At 35.7% G+C, this 22,303-nt stretch overlaps 1 protein-coding gene across 1 annotated transcript in view; it reads left to right on the top strand.

Moving 5' to 3' along the window:
• Nucleotides 1-22,303, top strand: part of Mfsd14a (major facilitator superfamily domain containing 14A) — a 51,412-nt gene that overhangs the window by 3,753 nt on the left and 25,356 nt on the right. Inside the window, exon 2 of the mRNA XM_010639060.2 lies at nucleotides 16,148-16,243. Within this exon, the coding sequence (XP_010637362.1) occupies nucleotides 16,148-16,243 (96 nt within the window). The remainder of the gene's footprint in view (nucleotides 1-16,147; nucleotides 16,244-22,303) is intronic.

Below are 22,303 nucleotides of genomic sequence, written 5' to 3' on the forward strand. Positions count from 1 at the left end.
CCTTCTCCCCTTTCTTTCTTTTTCTGGTTGATTGATTTTTGAGACAGTCTTGCTGTGTAGCCCAGGCTGGCCTCAAACTTGCAGTGATCCTCCTGCCTCAGCCACTCAATTACAGGTGTGCCCCACTATACCTGGCTGAACATTTTTTAAGAGAAAAAAACTGCCCTTTGATATTTTGTGCCTGTGTGTGTTTTTAATTCATTGCATCATTAAAAAGCATTAAAGCTATATTACTATTGACTTTACAGTTATAGAGCTTTTAAAATATTTCAGTGGATGGATTTAGAGGCAGGTGTTTGAGGCTGTTTGATCAGTGCATGACTGAACAATATTTCATGTATTTCAGTGGTACTGATCTGATCCCCTTCTGTTGCTTTTTTTTCCCCCTCTCTCTCGGTGTTTAAAAAATTCTTTTGCCTTGTCCTTTTGTTGATGACATCTATATAAACCTAATCAGCCAATTTAAATATTTATAAACAAAATGAATAGTGAGATAGTGAGTTTTTTATGATTTGTCAAGTATTTAGAGTAGATTTATAGTTTTTACCAGTTGGAGAAGTAAACTCTTCTGTACAAACCAGGTTCGCCATAAATTACTTTTTTTTCCCTCTTTGTTGAGGATCTAACTCAGGGCCAGAGTCAAGACTCTGCTGCTTAACATCTCCCCACAACCCCTTCCTTTTTTTGGGGGGGTACTAGGGATCGAACCCAGGACCTTGTACTTTCCAGGCAGTTGCGGTGCCACTGAGCTAAATCCCCAGCCCTCTACTGCTTAACTATATCGCCAGTCCCTTAAGTTACTTTTTTTTTTTCTCCTGTGAAATTATATTTCAGTCCGTTTGAGTAGCGCACAATTAAGGTAAATTACGTTGTATGTTTCTATAACCAGGAGTTCTTAACCTGAAGGTCTTTCATCTGAAGTTTGCAAAATTTTCTTTGATGTCTGTACAGTTTGCTTATAAGATTCCCAAGAGCCCCTGCTTCCCAAAAGAGCAGTTGTGTTCGAAAACAGCACCAGTAACTACAGAATAAATTCTATAGGTTAGATCAAGTATGTTCATCTCTTGTTTACCATTTCAGTGATGAAAGTGACCATGACACTGTTGAATTTGCTTTTTAAGCATTCATATGTAGAAATAGTTTTGTTGTTTTCACATATGTAAACTAACATTTGACATGTGTCAGTGTAGACCATTCTGATTTTTTTGTTTGTTTGTTTTTTGAGACAGGGTCTCACTATATAGTTGAGACTGACCTGGAACTCACTGTGCAGCCCAGGCTGGTCTCGAACTCACAGAGATCCTCCTGCCTCAGCCTCCCAAGTGCTGGGATTACAGACATGCGCCACCAAGCCTGGCCATTCTGACATTTTTGAATGCTTCAGTTTTGTTAAATCTTGATTGTATATTCCAAGATTGTTTATATAATCATTTCTTGTAGAGGCTTTGAGCTGTATATTTATTAATTCAGTTACACATTATCAAAATTTGTCTTGTGATTTTTCAGTTTGCTTACTTTATTATTTTTATATTTTTTTCAGCTTTTTTATATATGATCTTTATTGTGTTAATACTACAGTTATGGGCTATATCTCTCTGACAAAATATACAGTTGTTTCACAAGTAGATTAGTAAAATGACTTGAAAAATTTGAGAGAAAGCAGGGCATATGTGAACTACTTTGTTCTTGTTGCTGTTGTTATTTTGGTACCGGGGATCAAACTCAGGCCCTGCACCACTGAGCCAAACCCCTCCCTGAACTACTTTGTTCTAAGTACCTAAAAGAGTGAAACTGACATACTGGCAAAGGGAAATATGCCCACGGAATCAGAGTGCTGGATTTTGTTTCTCTTGATTTTTAATTTAATTTTTTTGGTTTTTGAGATAGTGTCAGTGTAGTTCAAGATGGCCTTGAACTATGCAGTCCAGGCTGGCTTCAGACTCCCAAGTGCTGGAATTAAAGACTGTGTTACCACACCCAGCTTCCCTCCTTTTAATGACAATAAATAGGAGTTAGCAAGCATGGAGTGCAAGGTGACCCCAATGTCTTATGCTTTCCTGAAGAATAGTTCAGGTAGTTAATAAGACATCTTTCAAGGATGTAAAATCTTCATAGACCAGTGAGCTGTTAAGTTAGTTTTAAGGACGTACATATAGTTGTCTGTCAGTATCCTCTGAAGATTGATTCCAGGACTCTCCTTCTATAGCAAAAAATGCAGAGATGTTCAGTCCCTTATATGAAATGATGTAATGCATACTATTTACATCTAACCAATGCCCATCCTCCTGTATATTTTACATTACCTTCAGTTTTCTTACAACACCTAGTGTAGTGTAAATGCTATGTACATGTTGCTTACTCTGTATTGTTGAGGGGATAATGACAAGAAAAGGTCTGTACATGTTTTGTTTGAATGCACTTTATATCCTGAGTAGTTTTGATCTGTGCTCGATGAGTCTGTGGATGCAGAACCAACACATGTGGAATGCCAGCTGTGTTGCCTTGGGCAGGTGTCTTTTGGAAGGCAGCACCATGAATAATTTCACCTCCATTCTTCAACTTCTGCTTTATGTTAGTGTTTGGGGATAAATTAGTGGGAAATTTTCTCAGATTATGTACCTAGTTCATTGTGATATATTTAGATCATCTGCTTGCCACTATAATAGTGTCTGCAGAAATTTGCCAGTAGTGGAGTGTAACTTGTTTGTAGCTACTGAAAGTTTGAAATTTAAGTAAATTTTTTTTTTTTTTTTTGGTACTGGTGATTGAACTCAGGACCTTGTACTTGCAAAGCAGGCAACGGCACCACTGAACTAAATCCCCTGCTCTCCAAGTAGTATTCTAAAATGTACTTAAGATTTAAAATTTTTAGAAATTTAACTCAAGTTGTGTTTTAGCAAGTATTATTTTGAAATAGGAATGTAAATTAGCATAAAGTTGTTAGTTTCAGCCAGGGTACATTAACAATCTTGAAATAGGTCCGTCTGCTTGATGACAAGCGTTGTAGTTTATTTTTCATCATTGATTGACTTTTTCATGTATAAAAACAGTTATGAATTTTACTGTGCAAAATACTTTCACTTAAAGAGTCTTCTTTTAAATTTTTTTAAAAAATTAAGTTTATTTAGCCAGGCATGGTGGGGCATATCTGTAATCCCAGCACTCGGGAGGCTGAGGCAGGAGGATTGCTATGAGTTTTAGAGAAGCCTGGGCTGTACAGAGTTCCAGGTCAGTCTCAACTACATAGTGAGACACTGTCTCAAAAAACCAAAACAAACAAACAAACATAATTTATTGGTACATTTTAGGTATACATTATAGTTACATTCATCATTGGGATCTTATACCTTTACATGACTTACCTTGATTTTACATGACTTATCTTGATCATGACTTATCTTACTTTTCCCCATTCCCCTGCCCTCCCTTCACCCACTACCCTTCCCTATCTAGAAAGACTTTGTTTGCATTTTTTCCTTTTCTCATTTTTTTCTTTTTCCTTTCCCCTACCCTTCCCATTTCCCTACTCCTTTAGACCTTTTCTTCCTATTTCACGTTATCACTTACACAATTTGAACCTTATTTACACTTTTAGTTTTTCACACCAAACAAACTATTCCTTGTTTACATGTTTGTCCTATTTGTTTCACTTAAGAGTATGGCCTCAATGTGCATCTGTTTAGCTATAAATGTCTCTAGGTTCTCGTTCTTTATGGCTGAGTAGAACTCCATTTTATAGGAAAACCATGTCTTCTTTATCCAGGTTCCACTTGATGGGCAATTAGGCTGTTTCCAAATTTTAGGTATTACAAAACTCTGTCACTGTAAACATGGGTGCACATATATTGCTGTGGTATGATTCTTTAAGTTTTTTTTGAAATATACTCAACATGGATAGCTGGGTCAGAGGGAACCTCTCATCCTAGTTCTTTGAGGTGTCTCCATATTGATTTCCATAGTGGTTGCACCAGTCTGCACTCCCAGCAACAATGGAGAAGGGTTCCTTTCTCCCCGCAACCCCGCCAACATTTGTTATTGTGTGATTTCTTGATAGCAGCCATTCTTTGTGGGGTGAGGTGGAATCTCAGTGTTGTTTTCATCTGCATTTCTCGAATGACCAGTGATGTGTGGAACGTTTTTTCATATATTCATTTGCTGCTTTTACTTCTCTGTCTGAGAAATGTCTGTTCATTTCAGATGCCCATTTTTGAATTGGGTCTTTATATTTGGGAGGAGTCTCATTTTTTTTTTTAATTTCTTTATATGTTCTAGATAGTAGACCTTTGTCTGAGGAACAGCTGGTAAAAATTTTTTCCCACATTGTAGGTTGTCTCTTAGCAATGTTGGTGGTTTCTCTTGCAGTACAAAAGCTTTTTAATAAGACGAGATCCCAGTTGTTGATTCTTTGTGTTAGTTCTCATGCTACTGAGGGTTTATTCATAAAGTCTCCCTATGCCCATGTCTTGGAGAGTTCTACCTAACTTATCTTCCAGCAAGTTTAGTATTTCTGTTTTAATAGTTAGGTCTTTAATACTAAATTTTGGTTTAGTGCCTAGTGAAAAAGATAGGGGTCTAGTTTTAATCTTTGGCAGGTTGAAATAACAGTTTTTATGACACCATTCATTTACTTGTTTTATATATTTATTTATTTATTTATTTTTGGTACTGGGAATCGAACTCAGGCCCTTGAGAGTCAGGCTATGGAACCACTGAGCCAAACCCCCAGCCCTTGGCACCATTTATTAGAGGCTATCTTTCCTCCAATGAGGATGGCTCTCTCCTTTGTCAAAGATGATGTAGCTGAGTATGTCTGGAGTAGTTTCTGCATCTTCTAATCTGTTCCACTGATCCTTGAATCTTTTCTTTGCCAGTACCCTGCTGTTTTGTTTTGTTTTGTTTTAATAAAAAAACAGTGGCTTTGTAGTATAGTTTTAAATTGGGAATTGTGATACCCCCTGCCATGTCTCTGTTGCCTAGAATTGCTTTTGCTATTCTAGGTCTCTTTGGTTCAAAATGAATTTTTGGATTGTTTTCTCTAGTTCTGTGTAATATACTGTTGGGATTTCAATTGGGATTGCATTGAATCTGTATAGCAGTTTTGGTAGTATGGCCATTTTTACTATATTGGTTCCTGCTACCCAGGAATAGGGGATGTCTTTCCATTTTCTTATATCCTCTTTGATCTCTTTTTTCATAGTAATGTAGTTTTCAATGCAGAGGTCTTTTGTCTCCTTCATTAGATTGATTCCTAGATACTTCATTTTTTGGATGCTATTGTGAATTAGTCATTTTTAAACAAGGAGTGTTAGTATTTTGTCATTTATCAATTATATATATATATACTGAGTGAATTAGAGGTTACAATAAGACCAGTTCTAGGTTTAGGTTCTATTCTATATATGACAGTTTGATTTTTGAGCTAGTAATGTTTGTTTGTTTGTTTTGTTTTCATTTTTGGCTGTATAGGGGATTGAACTCAGGACCTTGCATTTGCCAGGTAGGTGCGGCACCACTAAGTCACATCCCCAGCCGTATTTTTTTTGTTTTTAAGTTTCAATTTTATTTAACCTTAATAGTGAATTCAGTTTGAAATCATTGAACAGTGTGGTAGTGATGGCTTAATTTGATGTAATACAGCCACATCTTTTCTTGCCAAGAACAGAAACCCGATGCATTAGGTTGTCACGCCACTTACCAGAATTTACACAAAGCGATGTAATTTTCAACTCTGGAGCTTTTTATTTGTTTTAAAGAGCAAAACTTGATCTCGTTGAACTCTTTTTTTTGTTTTGTTTTGTTTTGTTTTTGATGACTATGTGATTCATAACCCTCAATGAATGGAAGAAATTTCCATTCTATTTAGGAGCAGATTAACCAATAAGTACCTCTTCACTCTGATGATACATAGATTCTGAATATCTCTCAATTTTTAAATTGATCTGTAGCATGTCAGTAAAATAATTAAGTCTTACTGCAGATTAATCCAGATTGACTCAATTAGCAAGCTGGTGTCACTGCGTGTTTTTGGTGATTCATATTTTCAGGACATAGGATATTGAAGACTGGTTTTGTTTTTGCTTTACAAATATAGTAGACCTTGTCTTGCTTGATTAAAGAAAGAAAAAACACAAAAACATGGTGATGCCAGATACTAGTGGTCAGGCCTTGTATTTCCTTCAGCCCTACTATACGATTCAGGATCCCATTAAAGCAAGTCTTTAGTTAAAGTATTTCCTATAGGAACTTTTTTCTTTTGTCTTTCCATAAAAATTTACAATTTTTCTGTATCTACATCTAAGTATCTTTGTCTTACTCATTTTACGTAGATCATAAAAATGCAATGTTTAGTTCAAAAGATGTATTTTACCCTTGCTTAACTTGCCATGAAATTAAATTCTACGCTCAAATTATTTTTCTTTGTTTTTTGACATGTTTTTTATTTCCAATTTTTATATTGAGAATTTTCACAACTATAGAAAAAATGCAGGGGTAGTGCATTGAATATTCATTTGCTATCTTATAGATTCTGCATTCATCAAATGTTTACATTTTGCCATATTTAAAGTTTTTTCTTTCCTTATAAACATGCTCACATTTTTCCCCCCAGGAGCCACTTGGAACTTGTAGATATCATGACACTTTATCCATAAAACCTAAGAATAACAATGTTCTCTCCATTACCATAATACAGTCATGACAGTTGGAAAGTTTTGCATTGATAAAATGCTAGTGTATAATTCATAGCCCATAGCTACATTTTCCTAATTGTTTTATTATACTTTTTTAATGCAAAATTTAATCATTGTATTTAGTTGCCATGTTTATTCAGTCTCAGTCTGGAATAGGTTTTCTGTTTGTTTTTTATTTTGTTTTGATATGAGGTCTTGCTGTGTTCCCCAGGCTGGCCTGGAAGTTGTAATCTTTCTGCTTTACCCTCCCAAGTAGTTGAGATTAAAGGTGTGGGTCACCACACCTGGCTCTATAAAGGTTTGTTTTTATGATCTTGACCTTTTTTTTCCTCCCAAATTTGGGATTGAAATCAGGGCCTCATTCATGCTAGGCAAGTGCTGTAGTACATCCCTATCCCATTTGATTTAATTTAGAGACAGGATCTTGCTAGTCCAGGCTGGCCTTGAATCTCTTAATTCTTAATCTTCCAGTTTTATCCTCCTGAATGCTGGGATTACAGGCATGCACAATTGTGCCACAGCTTTATTTTGAGAAGGGTCTCACTAAATTACCCAGGCTGACCTTGAATTTGCAGTTCTCCCACCTCTACTTTCTGAGTAGCTGGGATCACAGGCAGGCCCAACTACACCCAACTAATCTAGGTATTTTTGAAGCTGCCAAAGCATTTGGTCTATAAAATGATTTTCAGTGTGATGGTATGCTATTTAATAAACAGGGTTATAATGTCATTATAATGCTCAGTTACTAGTGGAACAAGTTCTTTCTCTTAGGTAACAATCCATGTAAACCCATGGTTCACTGATAGTAGTATAGTGTAAACTAATAAAGCCAATATATCCTGCATACTTACTGCTTGGATCACATTGATTTGGGCAAGCATAGCTCAGAATTTGAAAGTTAGATGAGGATTTAAATTAAGAGATTAGGCCAGGGATTTAGCTCAGCGGTGCTACTGCCTGCCTTGCAAGCACAAGGTCCTGAGTTAGATCCCTGGTACCAACCCCCCCCAAAATAAATAAATTAAGAGATTAATACAAGGGGATTGCATCTCAGTAGACTCATTGTAGAGTGAAAATACTATAAGTTTAAGCCCTAATATATCTATAAAATATTGTAGTTTAACATTATTGGAGTATTGGCTTGGCTGAGTAAAAGCTATTGCTTGATGTCATTGTTCAGCTTCACATGAGAAGTATATACATACTGATAATCCTGGAAAAGATCAAAATTCTAAATTTGAAGTACAATTTCTACTCAGTGCATATTACTTTTGGAATATTGTAAAGTTGAGTAGTAAGTTGAGCCATTAGCAGGACCATATGTAGGCTCTTCCTTACTGCTCAGAGAGGTGAAATGACTTTCTTAAGTAGCAAGTTAGTGACTGTCATGATTAGGGCTTTGGAGTCAGTGTATAGGTAAGCACTTATTACCTTCTGGGCATGGTGCTGTATACTTCAGGATAATAAAACAGATGAGATTTGATTGCTATACCTAAGAAACGTTTTATTCTATGGCACTGTATGTGTTAGTTAAGACAGGCTCTGTGGTTGCCTGGATTGAGTTCATTCCATATTTTATTTGCTGTACCAGACTATAAAATGAAGATAATTTTATAATATGGAACTTGCAAAGTTACTGGAATGAGTCAGATTATAAATATGGATTGTTATAAAGTTTTAATATTTATTTTGGAGACAGGGTCTTGCCATATATGTTTCAGGCTGGCCTTGAACTCACTGTGTAGTCCAGGCTGGCCTTGAACTCATCGCAGTCCTGTCTCAGCCTCTCCCTAGTATTGGGATTACAGGCATGCACTTCCATGCCTGGCTAAATTTTTGTTTATTTTTTAAGAGATAGGATTTTGCCTTTTTTTGGTACTGGGGATTGAACTTGGGTCCTTGTGCTTGCAAGGCAGGCGGTGGAACCACTAAACTAAATCTCCAGCCTGGATTTTATTATGTTGTCTGAGCTGGCTTCAAACTCCTGGGCTTAAGTGATCCTCTTGCCTCAGACTCCTAAGTAGCTGGGACTACATGCATGCCACATTGCACCCAGATTTACTTTTATTTTTCTTCAAATCTTCACCCTTTTTAGCTGGGTTTGGTGGCACAAGCGGATAACCCCAGCTGTCTTTGAGACTGAGGCAGGATTACAAGTTCAACCCTAGCCTAGGCAATTTATTTTGCAGAAATTTTAATAATGAGTTGCAACAATCATGCTAATTTTGTATACTGCAGCCTATATCTCCTTATGATACAATATTTTAAATCATAAAATATAAATATCAGTCAAAATTTTTCACATTATTATTTGTATTAGCTTTCCCATTGCTTACATACACTTACAACATAAAGGTTTAATTTCCCTCATAATTTCAGGGGATTCAGTCCATGGTATGCTGGCTGTACAGCAGGAATATCATGGTGGAAGGGTGAAGTGGAGCATAGATTCTCAGTTCATGATGTCTGGGAAGCAGAGCAGGGAAACATCACCACAAAGGAAGGGGCCAGGCAGGGCCCCTATATAATATCCAAAGTCATGCTTCTGTGACCTAGTCAGATACATCTAGAAATATGCACCACCAATCCTTTGGACATATAAATCCCAAAGCAAATCAAGTTACCAAGCCATTGTAATTGTCAACTCCCAGTATCCCCTTCAAGGTCATGTCCCTAGTGACCTGAATTCCTCCCACTAGGTCGTTTATTTTAAATGTTCCTGGAGGGCATAGGCTGAGGACCAAGTTTTTAACAGTTTTTAATGAGCCTTTAATACCTTCCTGCTGCCTCGTACCACTAGTGGTTCCTGCATGGCTGCCCCATCAGCTGGCATGGGACAATCATGCATGTATGGGCCCATTGTGAACATGTTAATGGACATTTAAGATTCAAATATTGGCCTTATCTAATATTTACTTGACTTTTAAATTTCCCCATTTTTTATTATCTTTTTTAGCTATTTATTTTTTAAATACCAGACACAAGAATCATGTTTCTTATAGTTGTTAGTTTTCTTTAATCTAGGAGAGTTCCCTCCTTTGTATGTTTGTGTGTCTTTCATGATCCTTTAAAATGATTCTATACTATTTGTCTTGCAGAAGAAGGCTCACATAGAATTTGTCCTATTACACTTAATTAGAAAAAAAAGTACAGTAGTTAAGAAAATTCCATATGTAAAGAGAACTTCTCAGGGTGTTGTATCAGGAGACGTGATATCCATTGGTCCCGCTTTTTAAAATATTTGTTATTTTTTTAACTGATGCATGAAAACAATATACATTTTAGGGGATAACATTTTATTATTTTAATCTAGTCTTTGGCTGGCTATGGTGGTGCACTCCTGTAATCTCAGCACTCGGGAGGTTGAGGCAGAAGGCTCACCATGAGTTTAAGGCCAGCCTGGGCTACATAGTGAATCAAGGCCAGCTTGAATTATATATATAGCAAAACACTGTCTCCAGAAAAAAAGCTAGTCTGTATAATAAGCCCATGTGATTGATACCAGAATGTGCACTGGCATATCAAGGTGTAAAGGAGTAAATTAATAGAGGACACTCTTTAGCAATATCTACATATAACTACTACTCCAAATATTTTAGTGGTAGATAGAAGCGACAGAATATATATGGTCCTTGAGTTAGAATTACCTCAATTAAACCCACCATAAATGGAAAGAATCTTAATTCAGAAATGCATTTAAAGAGCTGGGCATGATGGCGTACACCTGTAATCCCAGCACTCGGAAGGTTGAGGCAGGAGGATCACTGTGAGTTCTAGAGAAGCTTGGGCTATACATAGTGAGTTCCAGATCAATCTCAACTACATAGTGAGACCCTGTCTCAAAAAAAAGAAAAAGAAGAAGAAATGCATTTAAAACGTGTAACTTATCGAACATCATAATTTAACACTATTGTTCACTGTACACAATACAGTGTTTGCCCTTGTGATTGTGTGGCTGACAGGAAGCTGAAGCTTGCTACCACTGGCCATCATCACAGGAGAGTACTGTTGTTTTGTTGGTACTGGGGTTTGAATTCAGGACCTTGCACTTGCAAGGTAGGTGGTAGCACCACTGAGCTAAATCCTTCACCATAATATTATAATAATATTATGTATTATTACTACATAATATATATGAAAAAGATCAGAACTCAGAATTTGAGGTACAGTTTGTTTTGTTTTTGTTTTTTTTGTTTTGATACCATGGATCGAACTTGGGACCTTGCACTTGCTAGGCAGGCAGCAGAACCATTGAACTAAATCCCTGGCCCTTGGTAGTCTTGAATATGAATGTCACCACTGTAGAGTTGAAAAATCCTGGATCAAACCATTATTAAGGGACTGTCTATATTCATTTCATTTCTACAGACATCTGTTAAGCAGTTTTGTGCTGTGCTTGTACCAGAAGATCTAGATTATGGAATAGTAAAATATAGGGCTTACCTCAGGGATCATGAGAGAAAGTAAATTTAGGCCAAATACGATGAAATAGGCATCTTACATAGCTAAATATGACTTCATAGTAGTTTTCTAGTATAACAGTGAAAGAATAAATAAGTAGATTTTAAAAGACTCACCCAAAAACCTAGCTAATGGAACCGACCTGTTTCCAATAGAAAGTATTTATTTGGGAATTTAAGGGTTAGAATTTGAGAGATGGAGATGAGAGTTAGAGATGATTACCATAGAGCCCTCTCTCTTGCCTCCATAAGAAAGAAAGTACTTAGCTGATTGGACAGTTAATTATTAACAGTAATTATTACTGTTTTTAGGTCACATTTTGGCCACCTGAAGTTGAATATGTGCTAATTTAATAATTGGTCTCCTTCAGAATTTTTCACTTGTCTCTCTCAAAATTCTGTTGATCATCTTCACATTATCTCTTTATAATATGAACTCTGGTCTTGACATTGTGACATACTATACTTACTGGTCAAATATTTGCCCTTCTTGGCTATTAAATTTCCTGCTGGTGTTTTTGTCCAGGCCACACACACCCTTTGTTTTCTATCTCAAATTGTTCTTAAATTTTCATGGGATATTCTGTGAAAACCCTAGTGTTTAAGTGAGAAGTTTTACCTGAAAGTGTTAATTCCATATCAGTAAAGTATTTTAAAAAGTTGTCCATTTTGAATTCATGCAAATGAATGTTTTATTGCTTTCGAGTTTATTTAAAATAAAAGAGATGAATATGGGTATGCAGGTTGAACATCCCTTAGCTGAAATGCTTGGGATCAGAAATGTTTCAGATCTGTAGACTTTACTGATTGAGTATTGCTAATCTGAAAATAGCTCAAAACATTTCAGATTCTGGGTGTTGGATTTTCAGAGTACAGTTGTTCAATCTATAATACAGTTCTCAAAATTACCAGTATTTTAGAACAAATACATGTCTTTATTCCAGCTTTCACTTCCCGGTTTTTTCTTTCATTTATTTATTTTTATTCCCTCCTCTTCAGTGCTGGGTATGGAACCCAGGGCCTTTCATGTGATAGGCAAGTGTTCTACCACTGAGCCATGCCCTCAGTCCCCGCTTTAAAACAATCATACATAAAGTAAGAAAGTAGTTTAGGAAGGACAAGTAGTATAAGAGCTACCTAATCTTTTCCACTTCAGTTTTGCAGTTTTTCTTTAAGTCTAAGCATGTCTATTAGAAAACAGAACAGCTTACTTAGTAAGCAATGTTGTATCACTTAAAAATCACTACCCTGTATAAACACTGTTGACTTTTTGTTTTTCATAGGAAACACTACTCTGTATGTACAATTTTATATCCTCCTTTGATTTTTTTAAAATTTGAGTGTCATAAAGCATTTTTACAAATCATTAAAAATTACTCTTAATTTGGGGCTGTGTATTTGATCTGATTTGCAGACTATGATTTGAATATAGGATACAAAAAAGGTTGAATGAACATTTATTTAGCTTTTCAAAGTTACTCCTACTACAAATGGTGCTGCTGCCCTTTTTTTCTGAATGTTTGATGATTTCCATGGCATAGAATGTTAGTGGATATTTTTAAAGTTATTAGTATCTTTCCTTTATATTTTTTGTCATGTCTTAGGGTTTTAATGAATGTTTGCCTTGTTAAGATACTGATTTTGTTGTACTATTTTTGCATTGCTAGGGCATGAGCCCAGAGGCACTCTACCACTGAGGTACATCTCCAGTCCCATTTATTTTTAGAGACTAGGTCTCACTAAGCTGCTCAGGCAGGACTCAAACTTGTGATCTTGCTTCAGCCTTCATCAATATTTGCCCTAGGATTGCTAGTGTGTGCCACTGCTCCTAGCTCTTTTGTTGTCCTCCTCCTCTCTTGGTCTCTCTGGTGCTAGGGATCAAATCCAGGACCCCATACATACTAGGCAAGTGTCCCTGCCCTTGTTCACTTTTTAGATTCAGCCAGTGTTGTGTACCTTTTTCTCATACCATTGTGACTAAAACTGAATTAATCTTTTAGGCTTTCCCCTTTCTTCACTATCCAGCTAATCACACCAGAAAGTGAAATATCTCTTAATATTTGATCTCTCTTTACTCTCCGCACATCTAGTCAGTCACTCAGTCCTTTTAATTCTGTCTCCTGATGTTTGATACATCCTCTTACTTTGCTCCATTCATTTCTGCCACCTCTGCTTTGATTCAGATTGTTTTTTCTCACCTCAATTTCTGCTGCTGTAGCCTGCCTTCTGGTCTTCCTGACTCCCTTTCAGCTTATTTGCCATATGGCACTGAACATTATTCTAGAAAGGCAATCATGTGATACGATGTTATTCTGTGGCTTAAAATATTGGTATACTTTCCTGCAGCCTCTTTAATTTAAGGGTCTTAACGTGACCTAGGTATGATGGAATATGCCTGGAATCCCAGCACTCTGGGAGGCTGAGGGAGGAGGATTGCAAGTTAGATTCCAGCCCGGGCAACTTAATGATTCAACAAGACCCTGTCTCAAAATAAAAAGTAAAAGAAAGGTCGGGGGAGCTAGTGGTGTAGCTTAGTACAAAGGCCCTAGTACTGCAATAAATAGGCCTTTTTTCAGTAATATTTTCAGCCTTACCTCTTAGCTTTGATTGTTTGTTTGTTTGTTTTTTTTGGTACCAGTGATCAAATTCAGGATCTTGTGTTTGCTAGGCAGGTGTGGCAGCGGCATTACTGAGCTACATCCTGGCCCTGCTTTGATTTTTTTTTTTTTTTATACATTTGAAGTACATAATGATTGACTCATTGTGAAGCATTCCTTTCCTTTACTCTCCCCCACCCCACCTCCCTGTGTGTGGGTCTGCTACTTGTCCTCTTTTGATATCAGAGGCTGAAATAAGGCAGTGATGGATGTGTCTTACATTCTAATTTGTGCATATCATGCCTCATTTACCTCAGACACTCTTGGCCATCATCACCCCTTTTCTCCAGACACTCCTGACAGTAGTAATGTCTTTCCCGAGGGATTTTGCAGATCTTAGCTTAAATACTACCTCCTGTCTTCTAGGAAACCCTTCTCTCATATCCTTTGTGACTGATGCAGTGCTCTTCACCTGAGTAGATTTGTTTCTTTGTTTTTTTTTTTTTTCTTTTGGTTTTGTTTTTTTTTTGGTACCGGGGATTGTACTAGGGATCTTGTGCTTATGAGGCAGGCAGCAGCACCACTGAGCAAAATCCCCAGGCCTTAGTCACCTAAATAGAGAGCCACTTTTAAGACATTCTTTTCTACTGTTCATTTTTCTCTGTGCTTAGATTTGCATAATTTTAATATAATTGTGGAAATGCTAGGGATTGAACACAGGGCTCCATTTGTATAAAGCATGTACTTTGCCACCCCTGCCATCCCATTCGTTGAGTTTCCAAGGAGCTCAAGTGTAGATAAGATATCTGTTAATGTGAAACTAATGTTTCCTAGTCAACTTTGTGAAACTGTCTTCTTGAAGATCTATAATATAAATTATCATGTTGAAGACCCCAAGAAATTCTTCTGGACTTTCTATTGCTAGGTATATGTGATGTTGAACAAACTAGGTCTGGAGCTTACCAATTCTATGAGCATTTGTTTACTTTATCTTACAATGTCTGCTTTATTTAGAACTGGTCATCCTTCCTAAAACTGCTTCTTTGTCATCTGTGACCCCTGTATTCTTTTGATTCTCTTGATTTTCTTCCCTCCCCTCCCCTCCCCTCCCCTTTCTCTTCCCCTCTCTTCTCTTCCTCATGGGTTCCTTTTCTTTGCCTACTACTAAAATGTTGGTGAACCTTGAGGCACTGTTTTAGCCCACTGCTCTTTTCACACTTTATATCCTCCTGATAATCTCATCCACTCTGGTGATTTAAAACATCTGCTGATTATTGTTTTAATTCGGGCTCAAATATGGTAGAAATGTATTAAGTGAAAGGGGCAGTCTCCTAGAACCTAAATAAAATTGAGGCTTGTGGGGGAAAAGGCTGGGAAATATTAGCTTCTACTACTAGACAACCAACCTAAAAATTTGGAAGTCATCCTTAATTTGTCCTCTCATGATCTATAAAATTCTGCCAATTTCAAATTCTGAAGTGCTTATATCCATTTCTTCTCCAGTGTCCATATCCCTTCCCTACTCTGATCATCTCTTGTTTGAGCTGATTCTTGTAGGTAGTAAGACTCCTCAATTTCCTTTAGGAAATCGCAAGTGATGTGTCAAAAAATGTAGACCATTCTCTTGCTTAAAATCCTTCACTGATTTTTGTGTGTGTATAAAGATGAGAGACTTTAATAAAGCTTGAGGTAGCTACCTCTTCTGCCTCTGGGACTAGAACTTTATTCTCTAGTCATGATCCTGGTCTACTTCATTATGTTTTTCTCTGATGTGATTTATCCACAGCACTTCTTTGTCATACTTTTCCCTTGATTCTTAACCTCTGTCTTTTTATTGCAGTTACATATGAGCAGATGATTGTAACGTAATCGCTTTCTTTGGTTTATAGTAGGTGCTCTGTAATGTTTGCTGAATGAATAAGATCTTGCACAAATTTGTTTCCAGCTGTGGTCCTTCAGCTGTCCCCCTCTTCTCAAGTTCCTAATTGCAAGTTCTAGTAAAGGGGTTTTCAGATACTCACATTCTTTATGTTAGGAGAGATGCTTGTTATATTAAATGTTGATGATGCTTTATGACAATCTTAAAAAATATTTTTAAAAAGATGGAGCATCATTTCAGCATGTAGAGAAATCCAAACTGGTAATATTTCCATGGAAGGCTATTAAATATACTTGAAAGCCTAAGGTATGAAATTGTAATATTTGTTTGTCTGCTTGTAAATCCTGATTTTAAAATGTTATACAAGTTGATTAAAGAGACCAAACAGCATTAGTTTAGACTACATATCTCCATTGTAAAGTAATGCATGGCTGCGAGTTCTTAGTAAAAATTTATTGATTATTGTCATTTTAATAATTCTGGAGTGCACATTTTAACTTTTAAAAAAATCTGTTTTTGTAGCCTCAAGGAATAGGTTCTCCTAGTGTTTATCATGCGGTTATCGTCATCTTTTTGGAGTTTTTTGCTTGGGGACTATTGACAGCACCCACCTTGGTGGTAAGTAATCTTTAACTTATTTACCACTGACTCTGAAACTTCTTTTTCAAAAAAAACTGCTTTTGGTTTTTTGTGTTTTTTTTTTTTTTTTTTTCCATGGTTAACTCCATCAATATTGTCAGTTCTTCAGTACTTTTCTATATTTTACTGTTTCAGTTGTCTGTTCTAACCTTTCTTTTTCTTACTAAAAAGTAGAAGTGTATGATTTTGAATATATCATCTGACATGTTGAGACAGAGGCTGAATCACCACTCTGGATAATGTGAAAGGATTCTTAAACCAACAGATTCATGAAAGATAATGTTCGTAATTGACATTATATGGCCTAATTATTTTGAGAGTTGCAGTTGCATTTTCCAAACAAGAAATTTCATTTGTGCTAAAGATCTAGAAAGGCTAATGCTGGTTTTTACTTAATTTTCTAAGGTTTAGAACTGTAGAAAAGACCTCTTTAATAAACCAGACAACTCAGATGATAGCTGGTTTTCTCCTATCAATATAGATGAGAGTAACTGAATAAGGGAAAGGTATCTATGATAAAAGTTCGTAATATCTTGAAAAGAAGTAGTTTAGATGTATAGCTTATCAAATCCTAGAAGAGAATTTTAAAAGTAATATACTTAATGTATTCATGAGCTTAAGCTTTTACAAAAAGGTTTATCAAAAATTGGATGATTAAGTACATGGAATTAACTTTTACAGTCCATATTTCTTGGCATGTTTACTTATAGCTATGTGATCATTACTGTATATACATAAAATAACAGGGCATATTCATGAGTATTGTTAAAGGAAAATTCAGACGAAAAGAAAATGTTTAAATAAATGTTATTCTTTTTGTAACAAACTATGCATTGCAAGTTAAATTAGGTCCCTGAGAAGCAGACAGATAATTGTAAGAATACCAATTAGAGGCCGGGGGATGTGGCTCAGTGTGAATTTTCTGGATTCCATTCCCAGTATCACAAACAAAAACAAAAAACCAATTTGGATGTATTTGATTAAGATCCCTTCTTTTTTAAGAAGTACTGACCTTTTACCTGTAATGGATTATCAATTCTACATAAATGAATTTTGAAAAAAATTGTAATGTGGACTTACAAAGTAACCAATTTTTTTTTAGTTTACTAAAAAAGATTTTGGACAAATCTTTCAAAAATTAATTTGCACATTTCCTGTCTTCATAATCCAAATACAGTGATTTGGAACTTCCTCAAATGTTGCCAAATTATTATGACATCATAACTTCCTTATGTCGTAATAACGTCCTGTTAAGTGCTCCTGAGATTCTGTGATAACTTCGTGGTCTCATGATTGTTTATTAGCTTTCCTAATGTTCTGTGCGTGTCTATAATCTGCTACCAGATTAATGTATAAATCTGGTGTATTATCACTCTTGTGGTTTTAAGTACTTGACCAGTACATTTCTCTTTTTTAATCCTCATAATTCCCTTGGTTGAGAAAAGTGAAGAAACCTGATGACTACTACTGGGATAGTAAACTTAGTGTTGATATTTCAACCTAGTCTTGCTTGTTGATGGTGCTCAGGGTTTTGGGGAGTACTGTAGTTAACTGCTTTGTACTCGTTTTTGTTAGTTGATGTTTTTGGACTGTTCAACCATTAGCAAGCTGTTCAAAAGACTTTTTGTAATGTTTCCATAATTGGTCATCAGGATTTGAAGTATGTATGCCTCCTTCAAATTTTTGCATCTGGTTTTTTTAGGTATGTCAACTTTTTGTGTAATTTGGAGTAGGTATTTTCTCCCCTACTTGGACAAAGAGAAACTGTTGTCTTTAAGAACAAGGAAACAGTTTCACTTTTAATAGACATGGGAAATATTTTATCCTTGATACTGTATATTCTTATTATTTATATAAATTAAGAGTGCTAGTATCTATTTTTTGTTGGCTGGCTGTTCTAGGGATCATATCTAGGGCCTTATACGTTTATATACCTCCAACACCAACCCCTTTTGTGTTTTTGTTTTTAAAATACTAAATTCTTTTTCCCCCCTTTTTTCTTATTAAACCCAGGGCCTTAGCACTGAGCTGTCTTCCCAGCTATTTTTCATTTTTATTTTCCTACAGAGTTTTGCCAAGTTTCCCAGGCTGAACTCAAACTTATAATTCTCTTGCCTTAGCCTCCCACAGTACTGGGATTACAGACTAAAATCCTGGATTCTGATTAGGAAAATGAAAGGTGCTAATTTATGGGAATTGACTATATATCTTGGAATAAGTGCTACAACATTTTTGCCAGTTTGTTTTCTATAATTGATACAGTAGTTACTCTTAATTCCTACATTTGATGTTTATACTTGATTGATTGATTGATTGATTTTGGTACCAGGGATAGAACTCAGAACCTTGTTCCTGTGAGGCAGACATAATGCCACTGAGCTAAATCCCCAGCCCTATATGTTTACTAAGGTTGCCTGTAATATTATCATGTGCTTAATTCTTTGCTTTTTAAGTTTTTATTTTTTTTTTTTAAGATTAAGCGTCTTCTTAGTAGAAAGTCCAAATATTAAGCTCAGACCCTTATTTTTGCCTGAGTACTTTTGGCTCTCCATATCTGTGGGTTCTACATCCTCAGGTTCAACCAGCTGTAGATTTAAAATGCTTTTAAAAAGAAATGGATTTGTACTAAAACATATACAGGCATTTTTTCATGTCGTTCATCTCTTAGGAACATAGTATAACAATTTAATATTTACATTATATTAAACATCACTTGTAATCTAGAAATGATTTAAGGTATATAGGGGCTTTATATGTTACTTTCAGACATTCGTCATTTTATATAAAAACTTCAGCATCCTTAAATTTTGATGTCTATAGAGAGTCTGTAACTAATCTGCTGTGGATACCAAAAAATGACTGCTACTGTGCATATTTTGTTGTTATTTGTTAATTTGTATTTTGAGACAGGTTTTTACTCTATAGTCCAGTCGGGCCAGGCCGTGTAGCCCAGGCCAGCCTTGAACTCACACAACACTCTTGCCTCATCCTCTGGGATCCACTATGCCTAGCTCTGTGCATGTTTTTGTTTTTATTACGGGTTTTGGTGTTTTGGGACAGGGTCTCACTGAGTAGTCCAGGCTGGCTCAAACTCCTGCCTCAGCCTCCCAAATACTGGGATACACCCAGTATACATGTTTTTAAATGTATTATTTGTGCTGGGTGTGGTGGCACACATCTGTAATCCTAGCCCTCAGGAGGCTGAGGCAGAAGGATCTCTGTGAGTTCAAGACCAGCTTGGGCTACATAGTGAGTTCCAGGTCATTCTCAACTACATAGTGAGACCCTGTCTCAAAACACCAAAAAAAAAAAAAAAAAAAAAAAAAAAAAAAAAAAAAAAAAAAAAAAAAAAAAAATATTTGTATTCTGCATTAAAGGATAAGATGAAGTCACAAAAAAAATTAGGTTGTAGGGATTAGATTCTATTCTAAAGAATGAGATTTATTTGTTTCAGGTACTTTGAACTTTTGATTATTCAAATAGCAAAAATCTTTCAAGCATCACTAAGGGAAATTGCACATGTAGGTATATATATAAATCTATATGTATGTGCCTTTCTTTATATATAATATATATGTACTGCCTTTTCTTGTAACCAAGGCAGCCAAGTGGCTGTTATAAAATATTAAACAATATAGAAATGTAAGTAGGACATGAAGTTCTTCCACAGCCTACCCACCATTTCTGGGCAAGATATGAACCTTGTGCTTTGTGGTGGTCTTTACCTTTGCCCTTAAGATGGGTTTGCCAACAGGATGAACAGTTTCATTATTTAAAATGTGTAATTCTATTAACTCAGTGATTTTTAACCACAGGTGAATATCAGTGATGGTGGTGAAAATTAGAAAAAAAAATAACTGGGCCTTGGGGCTAGGGATTTAGCTCAGTGGTTCTGCCACCTGCCTCACAAGTGCGAGGACCTGAGTTCAATCCCTGGTACCTAAATAAATAAATAAATAAAAATTAACTGGGTCTTGGGAAAATTAGAATATCAGAGGTGAAGCTTAGGTATATGATTTTCTTTTTTTTTTTTTTTTTTTTTTTTTTTTTTTTTTTTTTTTTTTTTTTTTTTTTTTTTGGTTTTTTGAGGCAGGGTCTCACTATGTAGTGAGACTGACCTGGAATTCACTATGTAGTTCAGGCTGGTCTCGAACTCACAGGAATCCTCCTGCCTCAGCCTCCCTAGTGTTGGGATTACAGGCGTGCGCCACCACGCCCGGCGGGTATATGATTTTTTAAGAAGTGATTCTGCTGTATAGTTAGTATATATATCACTAAGAACAATATATTCAGTGTGGGCTTTTATCAAAGGTTTTGCTTATTTCGAGGCTTTTATTTACTTTTTAAAAATTATTAACATTGTTGATAGTCTTTGTTTTGGACTCATAACTTCCTTCTCTGGGTGGGTGGGACAAAAATCTAGGTTTAGGGGTAAAAGAAGGCACCAGTGATGCCATTTTTTTCTTTCTAAAAGATTTAAATATTTCTTTTCTGTCTTCTGTATTTTGAAACTGATTGTAGATAAAATTTACTAGAGAGTCATAGCTCTTAATAGTAATTTTAAAAGTGAAAATGAGGATGAAAATGTAATCTGATTTATTTTTAAGTCCATATTGTCCTCTTCCCATACATAACATACATTGTGATTTAAAAATTACCTGATAGTTTGTATCAGCATTTCAATTTCACAATATTCTTTAAGTTAATTACCTTAACAAGTAACCAATTTTAGGCATTTTAATTGTAAAAAATGTTCAGTTTTAGATTTATGGTAGCCTTAATTTCTTGTTTTTAAAACTAATGTGACATTATTAGAAATGTTTTAACTTCATGGAGCTGCAGTTAATTATACCTTTGAATTTTAAACTCTTCTAGAACACAGACAAAAGGACAAAGCCAGTGTAATATATGGAAGGTTATGTGTTAGGGGAATGTGAAGCCACTAACAAGGAGATTTAACTAGAAAGAATTGTTCTGTACTGGCAAATACCTTTAAGAACTGAAGTAGAACACTTTTGACAGATTTTGAATGTATGGTTGATTCATAGTTGGGTATTGAGTCAAGGATTGTCGATTAATTAAATAGCAGATATGTCGATAATGACAGCAGATATATGGATCTGTAAATGCTAAAGAATGGCTCTACTCCTTTAACAGACCAGTGATTCTAGAAGTATTAAGCCAGCATTTGGTAGTTCAAGCTGCTGGTTTAACCACCTATGTTAAGAGACCCTGAAATCCACTAGCATCTCCTACCTAGATTGCTGTACGTCCTTCATTCACTGTAGATAGTCCCAAGGCATTTAGTATTTTAAAGATTATTTAGTCTCAAAAAATTTTTAAGTTATTAAAAATTTTAAGGTTAATACAATTTCTTAGAAAATATTTTTTCTTATTAAAAATCTAAGATTTTGACAGATCAGAAATCTTCACAATTGAATTGTTATTTTTGTCTCTGTTAAAATGTTGTTATAAATTATATGACTCTAAAGGAGAAATTGCTGTAGAGAGGGAAATTGGGTAACTGAGGAACAGTTTCGAGGTTTTGGAGGCTGGGGAGTGAAGATAATGGAAGCATATATTCAGAATGGACACTGTCATAGTGTACAAGTATAACTATCAGAAGGCAATGGATATTTCTAAAGGATTGAGGAGAACAGATTGATTGGAATGAGGGATTGCTTGGCAAAGTGAATCATTGGTGATATGATTTGGCAAACTATAAACTTCTTATAGGTATTTGTTATGCCCTTAAGTTTTTATAATGTCCAAACTGTTCTTTGTACCTAGAAAGGCTTGGCTTATGAGAGGTGCTTAGTGATTGGGAAAGAAAAATTTGAGTTGATTATGAAAGGTTTTGGAATACTAGTTTCAGGAATTTAAAATCTTTCACATTAGAACAAGGACTGGGCTGGGGGTTTAGCTCAGCGGTTCCGTGGCCTGCCTCGCAAGCACAAGGACCTGCCTCGTAAGCGCAAGGACCCGAGTTTGATCCCCTGTACCAAAAAAAAAAAAAAAAAAAAAAAAAAAAAAAAGAAG

This window comes from Fukomys damarensis, unplaced genomic scaffold (genome assembly GCF_012274545.1).
Source record: "Fukomys damarensis isolate Sample0158 unplaced genomic scaffold, DMR_v1.0_HiC HiC_scaffold_33, whole genome shotgun sequence".
Taxonomy (NCBI): Eukaryota; Metazoa; Chordata; class Mammalia; order Rodentia; family Bathyergidae; genus Fukomys; species Fukomys damarensis.